Genomic DNA, 17,799 nt, shown 5'->3' with positions numbered 1-17,799 from the left:
GAGAAGGAAGCGGAGAACCTAGAGAGGAAAGTGCAAAGCTTGAGGAAACTGGTTCCATGTCTTTTATTTTGTTCTATTTTTTAATTTTATTTAATCTCAATCGTCGAAGAGATCCAACAATTGAAATTATGGATTGGAGATTGTTAAAATTGAAAAAAACTAAAATTGAGGTATATTCATAAATATTATGTTTTTTACTGAAATTTATTTAAAATGAAGTGTGCTTAGTTAAATAAAGATGCAAATAGTTCTCATCAAATAAAATAGAAGTGGCTTTATTATCGATATACCACTCGGTGCTACTTCAATTGTAAAAAACAAGCACCAAGTCTTATATATAGGGGTTTAAAGTGAAAATAACTATATACCACGAAATTTAATGCAATTTATCCAAAATGTTACTTTTTTCCTTTCATTTTCAGGTTGAACATTATAGAAGCTTACTCCTCATTAGGAAGCCCACTCACGGATATGGACACGCCTAGAACACAAATACATAAATATATATCATATATAAGAAATTAACATAAAAAATATTTGGCTATTGTCTCGTTAACCTCTCCTCTCATATAGTTAACTATATGCACTTCTTTGTTCGCAACACCTTCATAACCTCTGTGAAGTAATGAACGAGAATCAAAATTGGTTGATCACAGAGATTAGTAACTACATCAAGCTTTTATTACAAGTCACAAACTATAAATATATGTATACATTGCGAAGCAACATATATCATCCTCCTCTTCTCCATCAAAGTCAAGCTCTTCGAATACTCCATTGATTTCTAGTATCATCCCCTTCTTCTTCTTTATTAGATTTAGAGATCACAAACTCAAATAATAATAATAATTTTAGTTTGATTAAAAAACAGAAAAACAGGACATAACTTGGACACGTGTTGGAGGCATGTCCAAATAAACTGGAAAGAACAAAACAAACTTCACATATAAATTGGGCAATGAACAGCATAGCCCCCATATAATGTATTCTGTATATTCACATATATAGCTTTGCAGAAACAAAAATGTATCTAAAAATTAAGAGAAAACACAAGTATAAACATTGTCCTATATATATATAACCCAAGTATAATCATGTCGTATGATTGTTGAGCCATATATGCAATATATACATATATATATATAAGCTATACCTATAGCTATGATCAAAATGGAAACCCAGCTTGTGGGGTGCGATTTGCTCTCCATTGTCCAGTCAATGATAGCTTAGTTTTTTTACTTCAAATATCATCGGACCAGTCACTAACCTCACTTTCATAGAACAGGCCATCAAAAATCTGGTCAATTAGTGAATCAATGAAGGTGTTGCAGCTGATAGTGAACATATTACCAACTCTATTACGCGCACTGGAGAACCAAGCGAAAATCGCAGCGCAAGTCACTGCTCCCAAACAAACACCTGCTGCTTCCGCAATCCCCTGTAATTCCATCTTTCTGAATACAGAGTTTCCAGTCGCAACCTCCATTGTCACCGTTGCAGCAAACACAATCTGCAGAAAGAACCTCTTACATTCATTATCCATGGTTGAAATTAATTATTATGATCAACTATTTACAGAATTTGTTCTCGATCATCACTACAATACCTGAAATAAATTCAGATACTCGTAAGACCACCGAACATGATCGTGATCCCCCAAACCAACAACAAGTGTGAGGACATGATCGCTTGTCATCACCCAAAGATGATGTACTTTTGTATTTCTAACAATAACAACCAATCACTCAAAAAACTAATCATCATGTTATGATTTTCCCACATTTCATAGTGAATTAATCGAAAATGATCAGCAAACACAATAGAATCTCTTAGATTCATCATTTATAGTGAAATTTAATTACTTATGATCAACTATTTACAGAATCAGTTTTCGATCATCATTAGAGTAATTAGCAACTATGAAGAAACTAATCATACTGACACAAGTTTAGCAGTTCATCGTAAATTAATGGAAAATGATCAAGAGATTCATTAGCTAGGTTTGGTGTGAGTGGGTACCGAATCAATCAGAACGTACGCTTATTCTACACAAATCTTAAAAATGATGATTAAGAGGAAGAAGAAGACTAACCATGGCGAGCCGACCAGATATGATCTCGAAGTCGTGACTCTTCTTGGAGCTCTCAATATATTCCGATAAAGTGTCGAAGAACCGCGACACTCCATCTTCACCGTCCCTTTTCGTCTTCACGAACCCAAAACGATCCGAACTGTACGATCTCAGCGTGCATAGCCGGGGCTGCAACACAATCTTCCCGTTATCAGGTTCACTCGCTCTAACCTTCTTCGGGACCGGGATCTGAACCGGAACCGAAACAGCGGGTTCCGTCTTCCCCGATTGTTTCTGAACAACCAGCTCACAGCGAAGTGCACGCGCCACCGTGGCCATGGAGCACAAAGAAGCGTGGTGGTGGTATAACCGACTCCCGAGAATCTCGGTAAGGGAATTATAAAAGTCTGTCCGTTGTGGTGGTACTTTATGAATACACGTCCGAAGTTGTTTGTGGAGGTAGGTTTGTGGGGCCCAAAAGTGACGTGGCGGGCTTCTTGATCGGTGACGTAGTTTTCAAGAGACGGAATAACCTGGAAGGATACGAGAACTTTTATGTTGCTGATTCCAGTTGCTTTATTAGAAAAGCAATAATGGAATCTTAATTGGATGATTGATTGACTTGGCTTCGGTCAGATTTTAGGCGCGCTGCGCTGTCTTCATTGACTCGACCGAGTAAAATATCTTCAACAGTCGCGCCTTGCAGATAGATAGGATGTCAATATCGGAGAGTACACGCATAACTCTCCCCGAATTAGATGGATATATGTTCCATTTAATGGATTAGAGAATGGGTATAGATATTTTCAGGGGAAAAAAAAGAACGGATATGGGAACGAGTTTATCGTAATCCACTCCGGATAGTTATATTTGTAGTTTATTTATATATTACTTATCTAATGGATGGGAAGGGGTCTCCGCCCATTGAGATCCCTAATTGTAGAATTTACATAGATAATAGAACCGATTACATCATAGCAATCTCAAAATCGAACAAACGAAATTGATAAACAAACAAAAACTTGTCTTCCTGTGTTCCACATCGATTTCATGTCTCTCTCATAAACAGCGAGCTATTACTCAATCCTCGACTGAGATGGAGTGTCGTGCCCTTGCTTCTACTACGTCTAAAATTGTTTGGTTACAACATCTTCTGTGCGAATTATGTGTTCAACTTAATCACAACGTCCTCAATGGCATACGTGAATCTACAGGGTCCTTGGCAAACTCTAAAAAAAGATCCTCTAAATTTTTTTTCCCGTGATTCATATAATTCATAAAAGTCTAAAAAAAACACATTACTTAAATATGATTCTTCTAGCATTTTGAGATGCAAAATCACTAATTACATTAGTATAGTCAATTTATTTTTGCCAAATTACTTTCACTAGACAACACAACTAACTCATTTAACCTTTCTTGTGACATGGTGAACTGAAAATATGATTTTATCTTCAACTTAAAAGCTTCTCCCTACGGAGGCTATCGTTGTTGAAATAGTTAACAATATTTTATACGCAATCCATGTATTTGAAAAACCACCATCCAATATTTGCAAATGATTTACTATTTCAATAGATTTTTTTATTTCTTCATGTAAAATTTTACACAAGACTTTTAATTCTAAAGCTAAACCTCTTGTATCAATATCATAAAGAGTGTCATACTTCAAAAAATTATCAAGTTTAGTTCAATACTAGGTCAAACTTTCATTATCAAAGGATTTTAACTTCTTTAAATGAAACAAAAACCCAAAACTCTCTCCATATAATTAAAGTTTTATCCGCTATGTATAGAAAGCAACAACAAAGAAATCATGAAGATAAAAAACAAAAAAAAAAAAATCCTAGGAAATCAAAACAATAAGAAAGAATTATACCCGCAACCCTCAAGGCCTCTCTCCTCCTTTCAATTATGGAGTTCCTGAAATGAAATCAACAAATAGAATAGAAGAGATTAACTGGTGCGAGAAATTAACAAAATCAAAGATTTAGATTTTAGAGTTGTAGGTGGAGAAATCAGTTGACGATGTACTAGGAAATGGACTATTATAACTAATAATATTAAAAAATTTGGGGTCTTGAGCGATGCCCAGGTCACTGATTGGACCTCTAGATTAAGCTTCGAATGTCTTTTAATCAGGGTGTTATAGTATTTAGTTAATGTTATTATGTATGTTTTAGTTTAATTATTCAATTATAAGTGTTTCCCTTTGGTTTTATAGGAAATGTCATGAATAGTATCTTCCAAACAGATTGATCAAATGCATCAAATTTCAAGTTCAAAACAACTTAGAAGCGACCCGGGAGGAAAGGGGGTGTCTAGACACCAATTTCCGACATTTGGATAGTTGGAGCAATTTCACTCCCGATGCAATTCTGTCCGGACAATTGCCCGATATCTGTATTTTGATAATAGATTTTTTTTAATTGAGTTTTTGGATATTTCTCAATGAATGATGATTTTGTATTGGTAGTTAGATAAAGCCTTGGGAAAGAGACTAAAACCCTAATGCAAGGGTTTAGCTCATACTTTCTCAATTTTCATTCTTCCCTATTTTGTCAAGGGAAGACGCGGGTAGTACATTGTAAATTTTTTATGGAACGAAATTTTAGTGAGAGACCATTTGATTCATGGAATTGCACTTTCAAATTTCAATACAAAAGCGTAGAGAGGTTCACCACCGACAAGCAGAAGTCGACGAGTTGGTCAAGGCGACATCCTTGGTTTTGGCTGAAACTCAGTGAGAGAGTTTGATGAAATCAGTTGGTTTGAAATGTGTCAACCAACAAAACACAATAAATTTACACCAAAAGATATGTCAACGAAGCACCTGACAGGTGTGTGGATAGATACAGTCTTGGGTTTTACTCCGAAACAACACCACCTGTCTTGGTTTTACTCACAAGCGAACAAGCACCGCTTTGGAGTTTGGAGTATATATATTAAAATCACTGTATTCATCATTATGTAATTATAGCTATAATAGTTTCGAGCTTTAAAAAAAACAAAATAATGTAATAACACAAAGTTATTATATATTTTTTTAAAATCCAAAGGACAGACGCCAAAGTAAAGTAAATTTGGTGAGGAGGGGAAAAAAACAGAGGTGGGAAAAAAGGCTATATTTTAGTGTAGCATTAAGTACAAAGGTGCAGGTGTCTCTATAGAGACAGTTGGGAAGGTGAGAAATAACTCCACTGTAACTAATCCCTTCACAAGAGAGAAAGAAATCAACATGGAAACCTACCCAGAGGATCATGATCAGGAGAGACGTGAAGAAGAAGCAGCAGCAACCTATGATCAGTACAACAGTTACAGCCCCTGCTCTTACATTCAACAGGTAGCCAGAGCTTTTTTGAGGTGCCTGGGTCTTGACTACTCCACAACTGAAAGAGCTACTACTAGTAGTACCCCTTCAGAGGCAGAAACAGAAACTAGAAGCATTGTATGCAGCACATTTACTTTGCTTTTGTTTTGCTTGGTGGGTACAGGGCTACATGGTACTACCCTTGTAAGAAAAAATTGTTTTACTAAGATGTTCTTCAACTAATTTTATGCAGGAAGAGAGAGCAGTAATGCAGTCCTCTACAAGGTCTATAACTGTTGGAGGAAAGCCACCCAGACCACCTATAGGTTCTGGAGGAGGTGGTCAAATCAACTAGCTAGTGCTTAAGTAAAAGGTGTGTGAGACTGCACTTTACACAAACCCTTTGAGCGATCTCATGTTTTCCTTATGACATGCAAAGAAAATTGTAATGATACCTAAGAATCATCTTTTTTTATGTTTCCTGCATTAGAATTTAGTCCGCATGTACTGCTGCCTGCAATGCTGCAGCATAGAACTTGAACAACAATGAAGTCAGCCATCAAATGTTGTCATTGTTAATTAACCAGTCTAGTGCATCCTTTCATCCTCTTTACGACTGTAAATTGAGGCAACCTGCTCAAAACTTGTCTGTTGTAAAAATGCAAATTAGTCTAATCTACAAATTCTATAACAAATTAGCCTCTAATCTAAAGTTCTATGGAAAATTACCAGTAAAAATTCACGTAAATAAATTTGCAGAGCACAGAATTCAAGGAGAAAAAAAAAGGACTGACCAGAAACGTTGGAAGTGATACCCAACTCTTAGCTTGTGTTCTTGTGTGGCGGATTGGAAGAGCAGTGAGTGGTAACTTGTCTTCTTTCACATGTTACGTTGTCCCTGGTTTGTCTTCTAGTCTCGAACAGAGAATATATCTGCCTTATCTGCTTCTATAGTCGAGTCACTCGGTCCTTTTTCACTGGATTCAACACTCCACTTCACTTCCTGAATGAATCCAAGTTAGTCCACTTGTTGCGACGCCTTTGTCGCGGACTTCCTGTCACCTCATATAGCCCCAGTGCAAACATACACATAGAAACACATATTGGGAACGAGTCCAGCCCACAAACCAAAAGAGATCATTCATGTGATCATCGGTTTGAAGCTGGAAGCAAAGTCGCTATGCATTGAAACAGACCTTAAACATATATACACGCACCGCTTGTTCCAACTACAAAAAAAAGAATTAAGTAATTCTATTGCACTGGTGTGTACGGCTACATTCAAATTACCAAAAAAAAAACTCCACAGTGCCCTCCAGGCCTAAGTGGCAGTATGCACGACATAATACAACTCAAGCTAAATCAAACATCAACCCCATTTGTCGTGTGTAGGAAAATGAAGCTCAAACATGATATACAGTGGATAGTCGTAGTTAAAAGAAAAAAAGAAGGCAACAAAATCTACTAACTTGTGTACTGTTTCTGCCATTGCGATTCGCTAACAGATGTAAGGCGTTTAGTTGACAATTTTCCAACTGTCCCTTTTCAGACTTCCAAACAGGACATACATTTAATACAGAAACAACACCTAGCAGGTTGTAGAGGCATGTCATTTTTGCAACTGCACAAAACAATTCTCTATCCAAAGTTCAGGACTTCCACCATTCACGAAATTCACAGCAGTCCTTGTTTCCATTTACAGTTAATAAGAAAGAAATGTTCCACAGAGAAATGCTAATAATGATAAGCAGGTGTGGTGCTTTCCCCTTTTGATTCCAGGCAAGCATAGCAACATCACCATAACCACATCTTTCATGTGCTCAGGTTTGGCTTTCCAAATTTACTTAGAGATTGAGTCATCCGTTAACACAAGAAATAACGCACAGGTTTGCTAGTTCTACCCATGCTATATCTACCAAGCTTTCCTAAAGTCACTCTCAAATGTCATGCGATTAATAATTGACGAGTAAACGAAGCTAAAGCACTAACACGAGATTTCCTGATCTCTAAGCACTAAAGCCCTGAAAGATTATCTTTTAGCATCAACTTCTTCATTAATATCAAAGAGACAATACCTACACGGCATTAGAATTATCCAGAAGTAATCTACAATTTCATAGAAATTGCAAGAGTTACTTATCTTTTGCGCTCTCAAATCTCCCCATTCAGATGTTGTACAATAATTACATGAAGTTCAAAAATCTATGACCTGCACCATGTAACGTATCAATAAAAGGCCATAATTATAATGATGCTGAAAGAGTGAAATTTCATTCATTAACGCGCCACGAACTCAAAATAAATCTATGGAATTTCAAAAAAACTGAATCTCTCTACAACATAAAATTCCTTAAAAGAAAACTGAAGACAAAATTTAGATAGAAAAGGAGTTATATACAAAGCTCAAATTCGATGTTGCTCACCATGAAGATTTTTAACATATTTTTTACTAACGTTCGCTCTTTGCTTGGTGAAATAGTTAAAGGCCATTCTGGAAAATCGAGTCAGTGTAAAAAAGATCTGGAAGAATGCACGACCCTTCACGATCCCTTCCCTCATGCCCCTTGCGGTCCTAGCCAATGCTGGTCCTTGTGTGTCAATTTTTGGATCCGGTAGTACCTGCACCAAAGCTAAAAAAGTAAAGGTGGAGTAAAATTCAAAGCTTTGAATTCATCTGAGAATTGATGGTAAAGACGAAGATTAAACGATAATTAATAATATAAAAAAGCCATGCAAGGAAATGTAAGCAACCTGGTGGAGCCATGTTTGTCAGTTGACGCAGCCTCTCCTCAGCTACACGAACAGCTTGAGTGGAGCTTCTGACACCCTGTGTTATGCCTTGGCTGCAGAGCAAATAAAATGAAGTTAAACTTCATTTCATGAATGTAAGATAGGAATGACCAGCAGGAAAGGGGACCTAGGTACAAGGCTAACCCTAAATCACTGAGCTCCATGGTCAGGTCACTAATTTCCATGCCAGATAATCGAATAGCAGCCATTGTATCAGGAAGCTCCTCCCTAGTGGCATCCATCAGTTTCTCAAGCGACTCTGCTGCACTCTTGAAAGCCTTAATGGAGCCACATCGGAAAGTTAACCAATGAAAGAGAAACCAAACCATATGCAATAACATGACCATGCTAAGGCTACTTTTGGTTCCCTTTGTATGGAAAGGAAACAATTTTCAAACAAGTATCAGGATATCAATACACAGCACAGTAATGTATGAAAAGGAACTTTAACTGACAAAATGCTCGAAAACTGTTAGTTTCCGTGAAAAGTCAGAAATTCTGTATATTTTGACCAATTCAAGGTAAAAAAAGGAGTTGCTCCCTCAGCAAAACTAGGATAAAGTTGAACCAAAAGATCCCGATTCAAGATAAATTCATGAGGAAGGGGGATCTCTTTAGGATCTACTCCAGCATTTAGAAATTGATTAATCGGTAACGACACATGTACTTGATGCCCCGCCCAAGAAAGAGACCCAAGTCCTAATAGCCCGGCTAAATGGTGATTCAACATAGATTCTACATCTTGGAACCAAGCCAATCAAAAGAACATATCTACTATTCCACTTCATAAGGAATTCGCAATCAAAATTTTTTATAATACAATAATCAATAAAAAGATATCCAGACACTCATTTGCTAGTCAAGATTACAGAAATTTAATAATCGACTTGGAATTCATTCTCATTGCGTGACTTGGAATTCATTCTCATTGCGTTACTTGCAAACCAAACATGACCTGAAAGTAACATCGGTCAGAAATGAGAGGATTGTGAAAGTGGCATACCAGAAGTGCAGGGATTGCAGATAGAAAGAGCCAGGTTGCAGAAACCGCTGCCTGCAAAAGCCTTAATAAGGTATCAGAGTAAAGTACAATTATACTGAGTTGTAATTTTTCTGAAGTAAGAATAATGATCTCAATAGCAAAAACTGTTTCTAAATTGGCTCGTCAATCACAATATAAGTTGAATAGAGAAATGCGACGCGAGAGAGAAGGAATTAGAGAGCACCGCGCAAGCAATGACGTTGAGGGCAAGGATGTGGAGTTGTGTGAGGTTCCACTGTGAAAGGTGAAGGGAAGGAGAAGAAGGAGAAAATCCGACGGCCGACGTGTAACATTCAGATGACGAAACCGACGGGTCAGATGCAACTGGAGGGGACTCAGACCTGACGCTCAAGGACGCCAAGCGTCGAGCCGGCAGCCAAAGATCAAACAGCCGCCAAGGAACGGCGCCGGAAAAGCGATACTTGGTGTTCGGCTTGATTGCAGAATCAAATGATAGATGTAATTTCGCTGCACACAGCATTTTCAATTTCTTTATTTTTCTTCTTTGGGGAATGCGTCGCAGTGGGTGAATGAGAGACGGAAGCACTACTTGTTCATTCGGTTTGGGCAGAAACCTTTGTAGTTTCAAAATCTGTTAACACAAACCCAACAGTTTTAGTTACTTGCAGATACACCCCTGAATATGTAAATTATCAAGGATGACATGTAAATATTGGTTCCGTTTGATTGAGTGATTGCATTATTTTTAACGTTGTAGTGGTAAAAAAGAATGGGCTCACTAGTCTCCTAACTATATAGGCCTGAGCTCAATATATGTGGTTAAGATAACAAGTCCACAAGGGCCCGAATACACTATAAATGATTTGCACATAAAAGGATTATGCCAAGTCCACAAAATAATTCTAACATAGGTTCCATGGGATTGCAAAGCTTGAAAAAAGGAAGAGAATGGTGCCAAGAGCAAGGCTCATCTAAGAAGAGGTAAAGAGGTGTCTCCTTAGATACCAGATTTTGAGGCGGATACAAGATTCGAACGCGGCGGATACCAAATTTGGATAATATGGTTCAATTTAGGATTTGTGAAGATGATTTGTGATCAATCAAATTTACATATTTAGAGTTGGTAGAAAACTGCACTTTCAATCATTAATTTGAATCTATATGTCACTTCAGCATCGTAAGAATATGTCAGCACACTGTGAATCCATGTCGACAAATGTTGATGATCATTTAACGGTCAATTAGCCACGAAAACGGGTTGACTGTCCGAATTTTGGGAAATCTTCTTCAGTTAACTAAATGCAAAGATATGCGCAGCCGGACTCCAGCAGCCGGAGGAACCAGATTCTTAATTGGATGGGGAACAAATTTACAAGCCTTAAAAATTAGGTTAGAATCTGGAAAACCCAAAATTAAAGCCGGGCCTTAGCATTCAGGCCCAAGGTGCATTTGACACGAATTTGTTGGGCCAGGCAAAGGATCCAAAGTTGCAACACACATCATTCTAGGATTCCCCATACGTACTTGTCCAGATATTCTGACAAAGATAAGGTCAAATTTGATGTCAATCAATAGTTTAGTCATCACAGATTCAATGAAAGCTTATCCAAATTTACTGACACCAATTGCAAAGTCAGTACAAAGACAAAAAAAATCTCCCTCTCTCTATATCATACTTAATTTTTCTTTCTTTATCCACAACCTTACTATTCACATTCTTTATCTAGAAAAAAAGAATGTGAATATTGATGGCGACATAAATTTATTTAAGTAGGCAAAAGGTTCAAGGCATTTGGGGACACTGTTTACAGAATTTGTTTAAGTATTATTTATTGAAAAGATTTTTTTTGTCCGCATAAATGTATAGAAACATACCAAAAAATTGAAGGGGTTTCGGGACATCATCCATGAACTCTTTTTTTTTAAGGATTATTTGTTGAAACGGAAGCATTAAATATTCATAAAATAAATATTCATAAACTTACATAAACATATGACATGTCTATGTGATTTTTTTAATAAAGTTTATTTGTTTTTTTAATCTATGTCGTCTGTCTATCTGATTTATCACCTAGATTATATTAGTTTATAGATAGAAAAATTATGGATATATATCATTTTGGTTATTGAAAAGATTTATTTTTTATCCGCTTCAATTGATGATAGACATTAGAACTTAATTACTTATTAACAAATCTATTATTTATAATTTAATAGAGCAACTCAACAAAATTCAAGCAAATTGCATAAAGCATAATATTCACTATTTTCACAAAGAATTCAATCAGCATTGCTCAACCATATACCTAAATTAATTTGAGCATCCAATCTATACCTAAATTTATTAGAAATCAACATCAACATCTCTATACACGTCAATAATATTATAAGTTTTGGGTTACCGATTCCTATTGATATATCGAGAAATCAACATCAACATCCCTATACACGTTAACAATATTATCTGCTTTGAGTTATTCGATTCTCGTGGATATATTGAATTAGCCCGACTTTGTTCCTCATGAGCTCAATTACTATAGGCTAAAAGTCCAACTCATTGAGAAAGCCCAATTACTACCAACCGAAGCTCAACTGAGCTAGAAAATGCCTTGTTAACATACAAGGGATAGGTTTACCCATATATATCACTCCATTGAGACTTAGCCAACCAATGTAGTATTTATATTCTTAACACTCTCATACACATGTGGGCTGGACAAGCCGATGGTCTAACAAGTGAAATAGAGCCTACCTACCTATTATAAAATTTTGAAGAGAGCCATGGACCCCTTTGCCCCTATTAAGCTCCGCCCCTGAATGTATCTTTCTGTGGGCGTTCTTACAAATGATTTCATGGATGGTACGTTTCAATTCTTATTTCACATGCTTCATCTGATCACACGTATCCAAAACAGTCATATTCATGATTTTTTTATTAACTTATTTTTCAATCATTATTATTATATTAAAATTAATATTAATGTGAGTGCGATTCCACTCTTACTCGACTCTTCTTGTATTATTCATATAATTTTAAAAAAAAAATAAAATAGAATCTTTTCAAAATTAAATAATTGACTTATTAATCCAAATACATTTAACTTGTAACAAATCATTATTGATTAATTAAAAAATACTAAATATTCACAAACATATTGATGTATTAAGGACTCGCTAAAATATCAACGTGTCGCAGCATGAGCCGAGTGGTATCTACATTCTGTGACTTCTCGTGTGAAAGCATCAATTCCTCAACGTTATCTGTACCGTTATACGAATATACAAAACCAGTACTGTACAGTTGTCCTATTATACATACATTATTGATGTGTACTTATATATTCCATCGTTTGCACTTTACATCCATATTCTCTTCATCCTTTCAAGCCATGGCTGCTCTCTCTGACTTCTTCTCTCGTCTCTACTCAATCACAGTCGTCTTTTTCACAATCTTTCTCCTCGAAATCATGATTCTCTTCCGATCGATCACCAGAACCGCTTCTTCACAAAACACCTCCAGACAACTAATCACAAGCAGCCAATTCTTCAAATTCATCGAAGAGAGAAACCCGACGATCTCCTACACCCAAAAATTGAAGCCCCAATCGAGAGATTGCGCTGTCTGTTTGTCTGATTTCGTTGAAGGAGACAAGATTCGGAGGCTGAAATGTAACCACACATTTCACAGGGACTGTTTGGATAGGTGGTTGGAGCAGTGCTGGGCTACTTGTCCTCTCTGCAGGACCAAGGTCTTGCCTGATGAAGTTGTTGCAGGGTTTCATCAACTAAGGCAAGATCCAGCGGAGTATGATGGGAGTGATGAAGAGATTCTTTACTTGTTGTCTGCATTACATGGTAATAGTTATCATCACAGATACTTCTGATGATTTTGATTTTGGTTATGGGGTTTTGAACAAATTGGGGTTTTTCTTTCCCCTTTCTCATGTGTTCTTACACGTACATATAATTGAAGAATCAAGAATATTTGTTTTGTACCTTTGTTGATCAATTAGGGTTTTCTGGTTTGGGAATTAAAGTGTCATACAAAGTGGATGATCCAACCAATGGTAGGTAGGGGGCTTTTATCTACTCTGCAACTGCAACTGCAACTACTATGTAAGCTTTCTATATTATGTGGTTGGTAGAGAAGTTGAGGGTATTCAGTGTTTTGTGTGGTTGAGATTCGATTCCAAGTCTTGCATTCTTGGAATTGTGTTATATTTTAGCACCAACTTGTGGGAGGATTTTGATCATTGTAATAATTGCAAATCTACCTTACCCTTTTTATTGATCATGCATTTAGTAGTGTAAATGGGTCGAGCCAAGCCTCTTCAAGCTGTTCTGGCAGACTACGTCGTACATTGGTGCACTAACCAATGGGATGGTGTCAATTCACGAGCGGTTGGTTAATTGTGAAATAACTTAGTCAACGAGTCTTGCATTGTCTCTAAGTGCTCGTGAATTGACACCATTTTATTGTTTACGGTACACCATATCAACATTTGACATAGTGAACTACTATATATATTGTAACGAAGTGCTCGTGAAATGGCGTCATCGTATTGGTTATGATATGCCACATCAATATAGTGTGCCAAGGCTATTGAATAATTTCTCGGCCTCTCCAACTCCTAACTTAACACATTTAGCAGACAAGCTCTGAAATGGAACCCTGGCTAGCATGGCTCGTTTACTAAATGTGTTAAAAGTGATCCAGCTTCTTTGGGCTCCCGCTTGCTAGCTTTTGTATGAAGAAAAATGTAAATGAAGCTCTAGGTCTGTTAGTTTATGATTGTTTTCAAACGGCTCAAGAGCAGACGTCCTGGTCCTAATTCATTTACATTCCTTAGTGATGTGCTATTTGTGCTTCTATCAATTTTGGTATTGAAGTAATGACATTTCAATTCAAAAAACTAGCCTATTGGATCAGGGCATTTCAATTCTTTTGTACGTATTCTATTGTCATTTTCACTTCAGTTACAAGGATTAAAGTTACCAAATTTTAAGTTTTAAGGAATAAAATTAATTGTTCAAAAAAAAAAAGAGGACTAAAATGAGTATGACCCTCAATTTTAAGGACTCAAATGGTGTCCTTAACCCCCATTTTGAATATTATGTAATATGATATAAGTGGGCTCTAATTTTTCGCTACAATTGTAGCAATAATTCTCCCCTAAAAATTTGTTAAATCGTGTTTTTGTTTGAAAATAACATATTAGAGTTTAGGAGTTGGGGATTAGTGTTTACGAGTTAAAGTTTTAACACATTTTATTTCATCATTTAAGATCGTTTTGGAGGAGTATTGTAGCTATTATTGTAACAAAAAATTGGAGCTCCTCTTATGCTCTTGCATTTATGAATATCCAATGCTTGTTAGCAGGGGCGAAGCCATGACTTAAAGTGAGGGGGTCGTAATGGTGGACAAAAGATTTATTGTTATGGTTGGCAAAGCTAAGTGGGGGTCCGGGGGTAGAGTCCCTCAAAAATTTTTTTAGGTTATCAATTTATTATACATTCGAAAGTAAAAAAAAAACACTTAAAATAAAAAATTTATTAAATATGATAAGTAATAATTGTCACATATTTTATTGTTTCAATCGTGAGCATAATTTTTTAGAGCAAGAGGGATTTAAATTGAAAATTTAGGGGAGTCTTTTATATAAATTACTATATAACTAGGGTTACTAAAAAAAATTTGAAGGGTCAATTGCTCCCTCAACAAAGGGGGTAGCTTCGCCCCTGCTTGTTAGTTGCACCCATTGCAAGAGAAAAAAAGAAAGAACGAATGTAACATACAAGTAGACCTTTGGATACAAAGTTCCAAGGAGATTGATTGGGTAGTGAGTTGTTTGTTTCGATAAACCCTTATCAAAAAAAAAAAGTAAAGTTAACCAAGTGTCTTTGGTTTTTTTTGGAACCACCCCATGATAGTAGGCCTGTAATTGTCTAATGCATATGTGACAAGTTTTTTTTTTTTTTTTTGAGAAATCATATGTGACAAGTTAAACAAATTAAGCTTTTGTTGAACCAATTAATTCTATCAATCTATCATCTATGGGACAATTTGAAATTGAAGTATGATTTAATGTCCACAGTAGTGGTTGAACATATTCAATGTCAATCAAACCTCATATCTAATCTGTTAATGATACTGTTCCATGAACTTCCTTAGACATATATAAGAAAGGTGTATATACGTGTGATATATCAACACCACCTTTACTGGTGATTAGCAACCACAATACATCTAGAAATATGTCAGCATTCATACATTGTAGATCTTTATGGGTTTTTTTTTTTTCAGCTACCTAATTTATGGGCCTAACACTTTAATGCAACATTGAAGGGAAAGTTATTGCCAAAATATTTGTCCACAAATTATTTGAAACACACAATAATGGGTGAGGATTGAAATGCAGCAAGGACAGTTTGACATGGAAATCATGTAGGCCTTTGATCTTTATCTTGTGTTCAATGCATGGTCTAGTGGTGGAGCCACTGTGTAGTCACTGGGGGCCCCACTGATTATTTTTTACTTACGTTTATATATAAAAAAGAAAAATATAACTTGAAACATCCCATGTCCATAACCAACCTATATGAAATAATAAAAATCTTCTTCATTTTAATTCATTACATCATTCTAGCTCAATGGCCCAGGCTCCTAGCTTTGATCTCTACTACCACAGTCTAAAGAAATATGCACATTGGTAGATAACACTATCTATCATTTTATAAATGTGTATGATTTTATTATTAGTGATCATTTTCGTGTCATATAAATAATCCCTAAAAACATTTTCCAAGGGATGCTATTCTTGGATCCCGCTGCTTAATTGTGTCTCGTTCACAACTCCTAGATTCACCACTGTGGATGCACTTGAGCATATCTAGATAGTTTGTATATGAGTAGTCTTTTCTGCCCCAACTTTTCGTGCCAATAAAGCACAAATCATGATATCCCTTCCTTTTGCTTTACTTAAGAGGAAGTGCTAATGATGCACCGATTGGAGAATCAGAGCATTGTGCACAAGTCCTCCCCTGGTCATCTCTTCGCTGACCCAGTATGCTATGGCTTGATGACATCTTTTTGTTTTTGTGACAAATCTTTACAAAAGATTATGGAATATATGAATGAGATATTGTTAGGACCCGCTTGCAAATAACCTCGTATTTCTGAGACTAGAAAATCAAATGATTAGCAACTGTAAATTTTGGAGCTGGTTACTGATATTTGAAGGTATTGTCCAGATGGGTGGGATGCCGTCCGGATAGTTGGAACTCAGACTTGAAATTTGGTAGATAATTATATGTAATTTGTAGATTAGTAAGCAGAGTCCCGTTGACATGCGGGTCTCACCGCACATAAAAAAATGATATAAAGAAAGTTGTCCTTTTAAGGGCTTTTAGGATAACATATAAAATGTGACAAGACCCATATAACACATTTTATATTGTAGTTTTGGGAATGTCCCACATGTATACAATTTGTTTTATTTGCATTTAAAATGTTAGTGTAATGCAATTATTAATGAAAATAGTGTGGGATATTTATCAAAAATATCTACTCCCAGGTAGAGAAACTTTGTTGAATTAGACCATGACTTGGCCCTAAAATGAAAGGGACTGGCCTATTTCTTGAACTGGGTTTTGGACCTTTTTGTGTTCTCATGATTAGTTGAAATTCAACTCATAATTTGACGTCTTTTCAAGTCCAAGGATTAAATTTAGAAGATCACTAAACTGCTATGCTCTTAACAGAATTAACTGATTTTATTCCATTAGAATTGCAGTAGACATCTGGATCTAGCTAGATCCAAACAGAGAAGAGATCAAGCAGAGAAGAACCCATCAGAGGCTGCAAGACCAATCTGGGTTTTAGGCTCCAAACTCCAATTGACAAGCTCCATTTTCTTCACCACTTTCCCACTCAATTTCTGAACAAAATTAGAAGCAGCAAAACTAATCTCCAAGTGGTCTCCTCCTCCTCCTCTTCCTCCTCCTTCAGCAGCAGCACTTGTCTCCCTTGAGTTATTGATTCTCCTCTCATACTCCTCTGCAACCAAGATAGCAATATCAGCCATCAATAACTGTCTTGTAGTGTCTGGGATTCTTGTTTTCTTGAAGCCTTAGAATATTATTGTAAGAAGGATAAGGAAATTCACATGGGGGGCTATGTATTTATAGTGAATGGGCAACAGAATGGGATAAGGTTGGCAACTAAGTGCTGTGTTTGTGTATGTGCCAGTGTGTGGACATGCCTCATTGGTAATGAAAAGCTTTGTAATTTTCCTAATCCAGCTAATAAATTTGATGCAAAGTAAACGTGGGGTATGAGTGTGAAAACCCCATGAAAGCAACATATTTACCGCTAATCCATTCAGATTAAATATGATGTTGAGATTTTACCACTAATGTAGTAGAAGCTAAGCGCACTGTCAAAACGCCATGAAAGACGCAGCCAAGACTGCTGATAACTACCAATCAAATACACCAAATACGCCAGAGAAGCAATTACCTGTGCATGACAAAGATACAGATAGGGGAAATCAAATTTCCATGTAAGCAACATATTTACAATTAAGGTAACTAGGACACAGATAAAAAGAACAGGGAAACCACCTG

General features: G+C 36.3%; 3 protein-coding genes across 4 annotated transcripts; 1 reads left to right on the top strand and 2 right to left on the bottom strand.

Moving 5' to 3' along the window:
- Positions 1 to 912: 912 nt before the first annotated feature.
- LOC120012225 (stress enhanced protein 2, chloroplastic) lies at positions 913 to 2,553 on the bottom strand. The gene is made up of 2 exons (XM_038863550.1): positions 2,093 to 2,553; positions 913 to 1,510 (listed from the first exon to the last, which is right to left on the bottom strand). Exons 1-2 carry the CDS (start codon positions 2,408 to 2,410, stop codon positions 1,241 to 1,243), a joined length of 588 nt encoding a protein of 195 aa, XP_038719478.1. The 5' UTR covers positions 2,411 to 2,553; the 3' UTR covers positions 913 to 1,240.
- A 5,077-nt stretch (positions 2,554 to 7,630) lies between these two features.
- On the bottom strand, positions 7,631 to 9,778 carry LOC120011766. 2 transcript variants are annotated; one of them, XM_038862874.1, is made up of 5 exons: positions 9,398 to 9,778; positions 9,175 to 9,225; positions 8,316 to 8,449; positions 8,133 to 8,224; positions 7,631 to 8,011 (listed from the first exon to the last, which is right to left on the bottom strand). In XM_038862874.1, the coding sequence occupies exons 1-5, from the start codon at positions 9,692 to 9,694 to the stop codon at positions 7,785 to 7,787; spliced, it is 801 nt and encodes a 266-aa protein (XP_038718802.1). In that variant the 5' UTR covers positions 9,695 to 9,778; the 3' UTR covers positions 7,631 to 7,784. The 2 variants fall into 2 exon arrangements, with proteins under 2 accessions (XP_038718802.1, XP_038718803.1); XM_038862875.1 differs by having other exon boundaries at positions 7,833 to 8,000; positions 9,398 to 9,772.
- Positions 9,779 to 12,531: 2,753 nt separating this feature from the next.
- Positions 12,532 to 13,466, top strand: LOC120011873 (E3 ubiquitin-protein ligase RHA1B-like). The gene is made up of 2 exons (XM_038863026.1): positions 12,532 to 13,029; positions 13,188 to 13,466. Exons 1-2 carry the CDS (start codon positions 12,564 to 12,566, stop codon positions 13,247 to 13,249), a joined length of 528 nt encoding a protein of 175 aa, XP_038718954.1. The 5' UTR covers positions 12,532 to 12,563; the 3' UTR covers positions 13,250 to 13,466.
- The last annotated feature ends 4,333 nt before the right edge of the window (positions 13,467 to 17,799 follow it).

The sequence above is a fragment of the Tripterygium wilfordii genome, chromosome 13 (genome assembly GCF_013401445.1).
Source record: "Tripterygium wilfordii isolate XIE 37 chromosome 13, ASM1340144v1, whole genome shotgun sequence".
In the NCBI taxonomy this organism is placed as follows: Eukaryota; Viridiplantae; Streptophyta; class Magnoliopsida; order Celastrales; family Celastraceae; genus Tripterygium; species Tripterygium wilfordii.
This window is presented reverse-complemented; position numbering and strand designations above follow the sequence as displayed.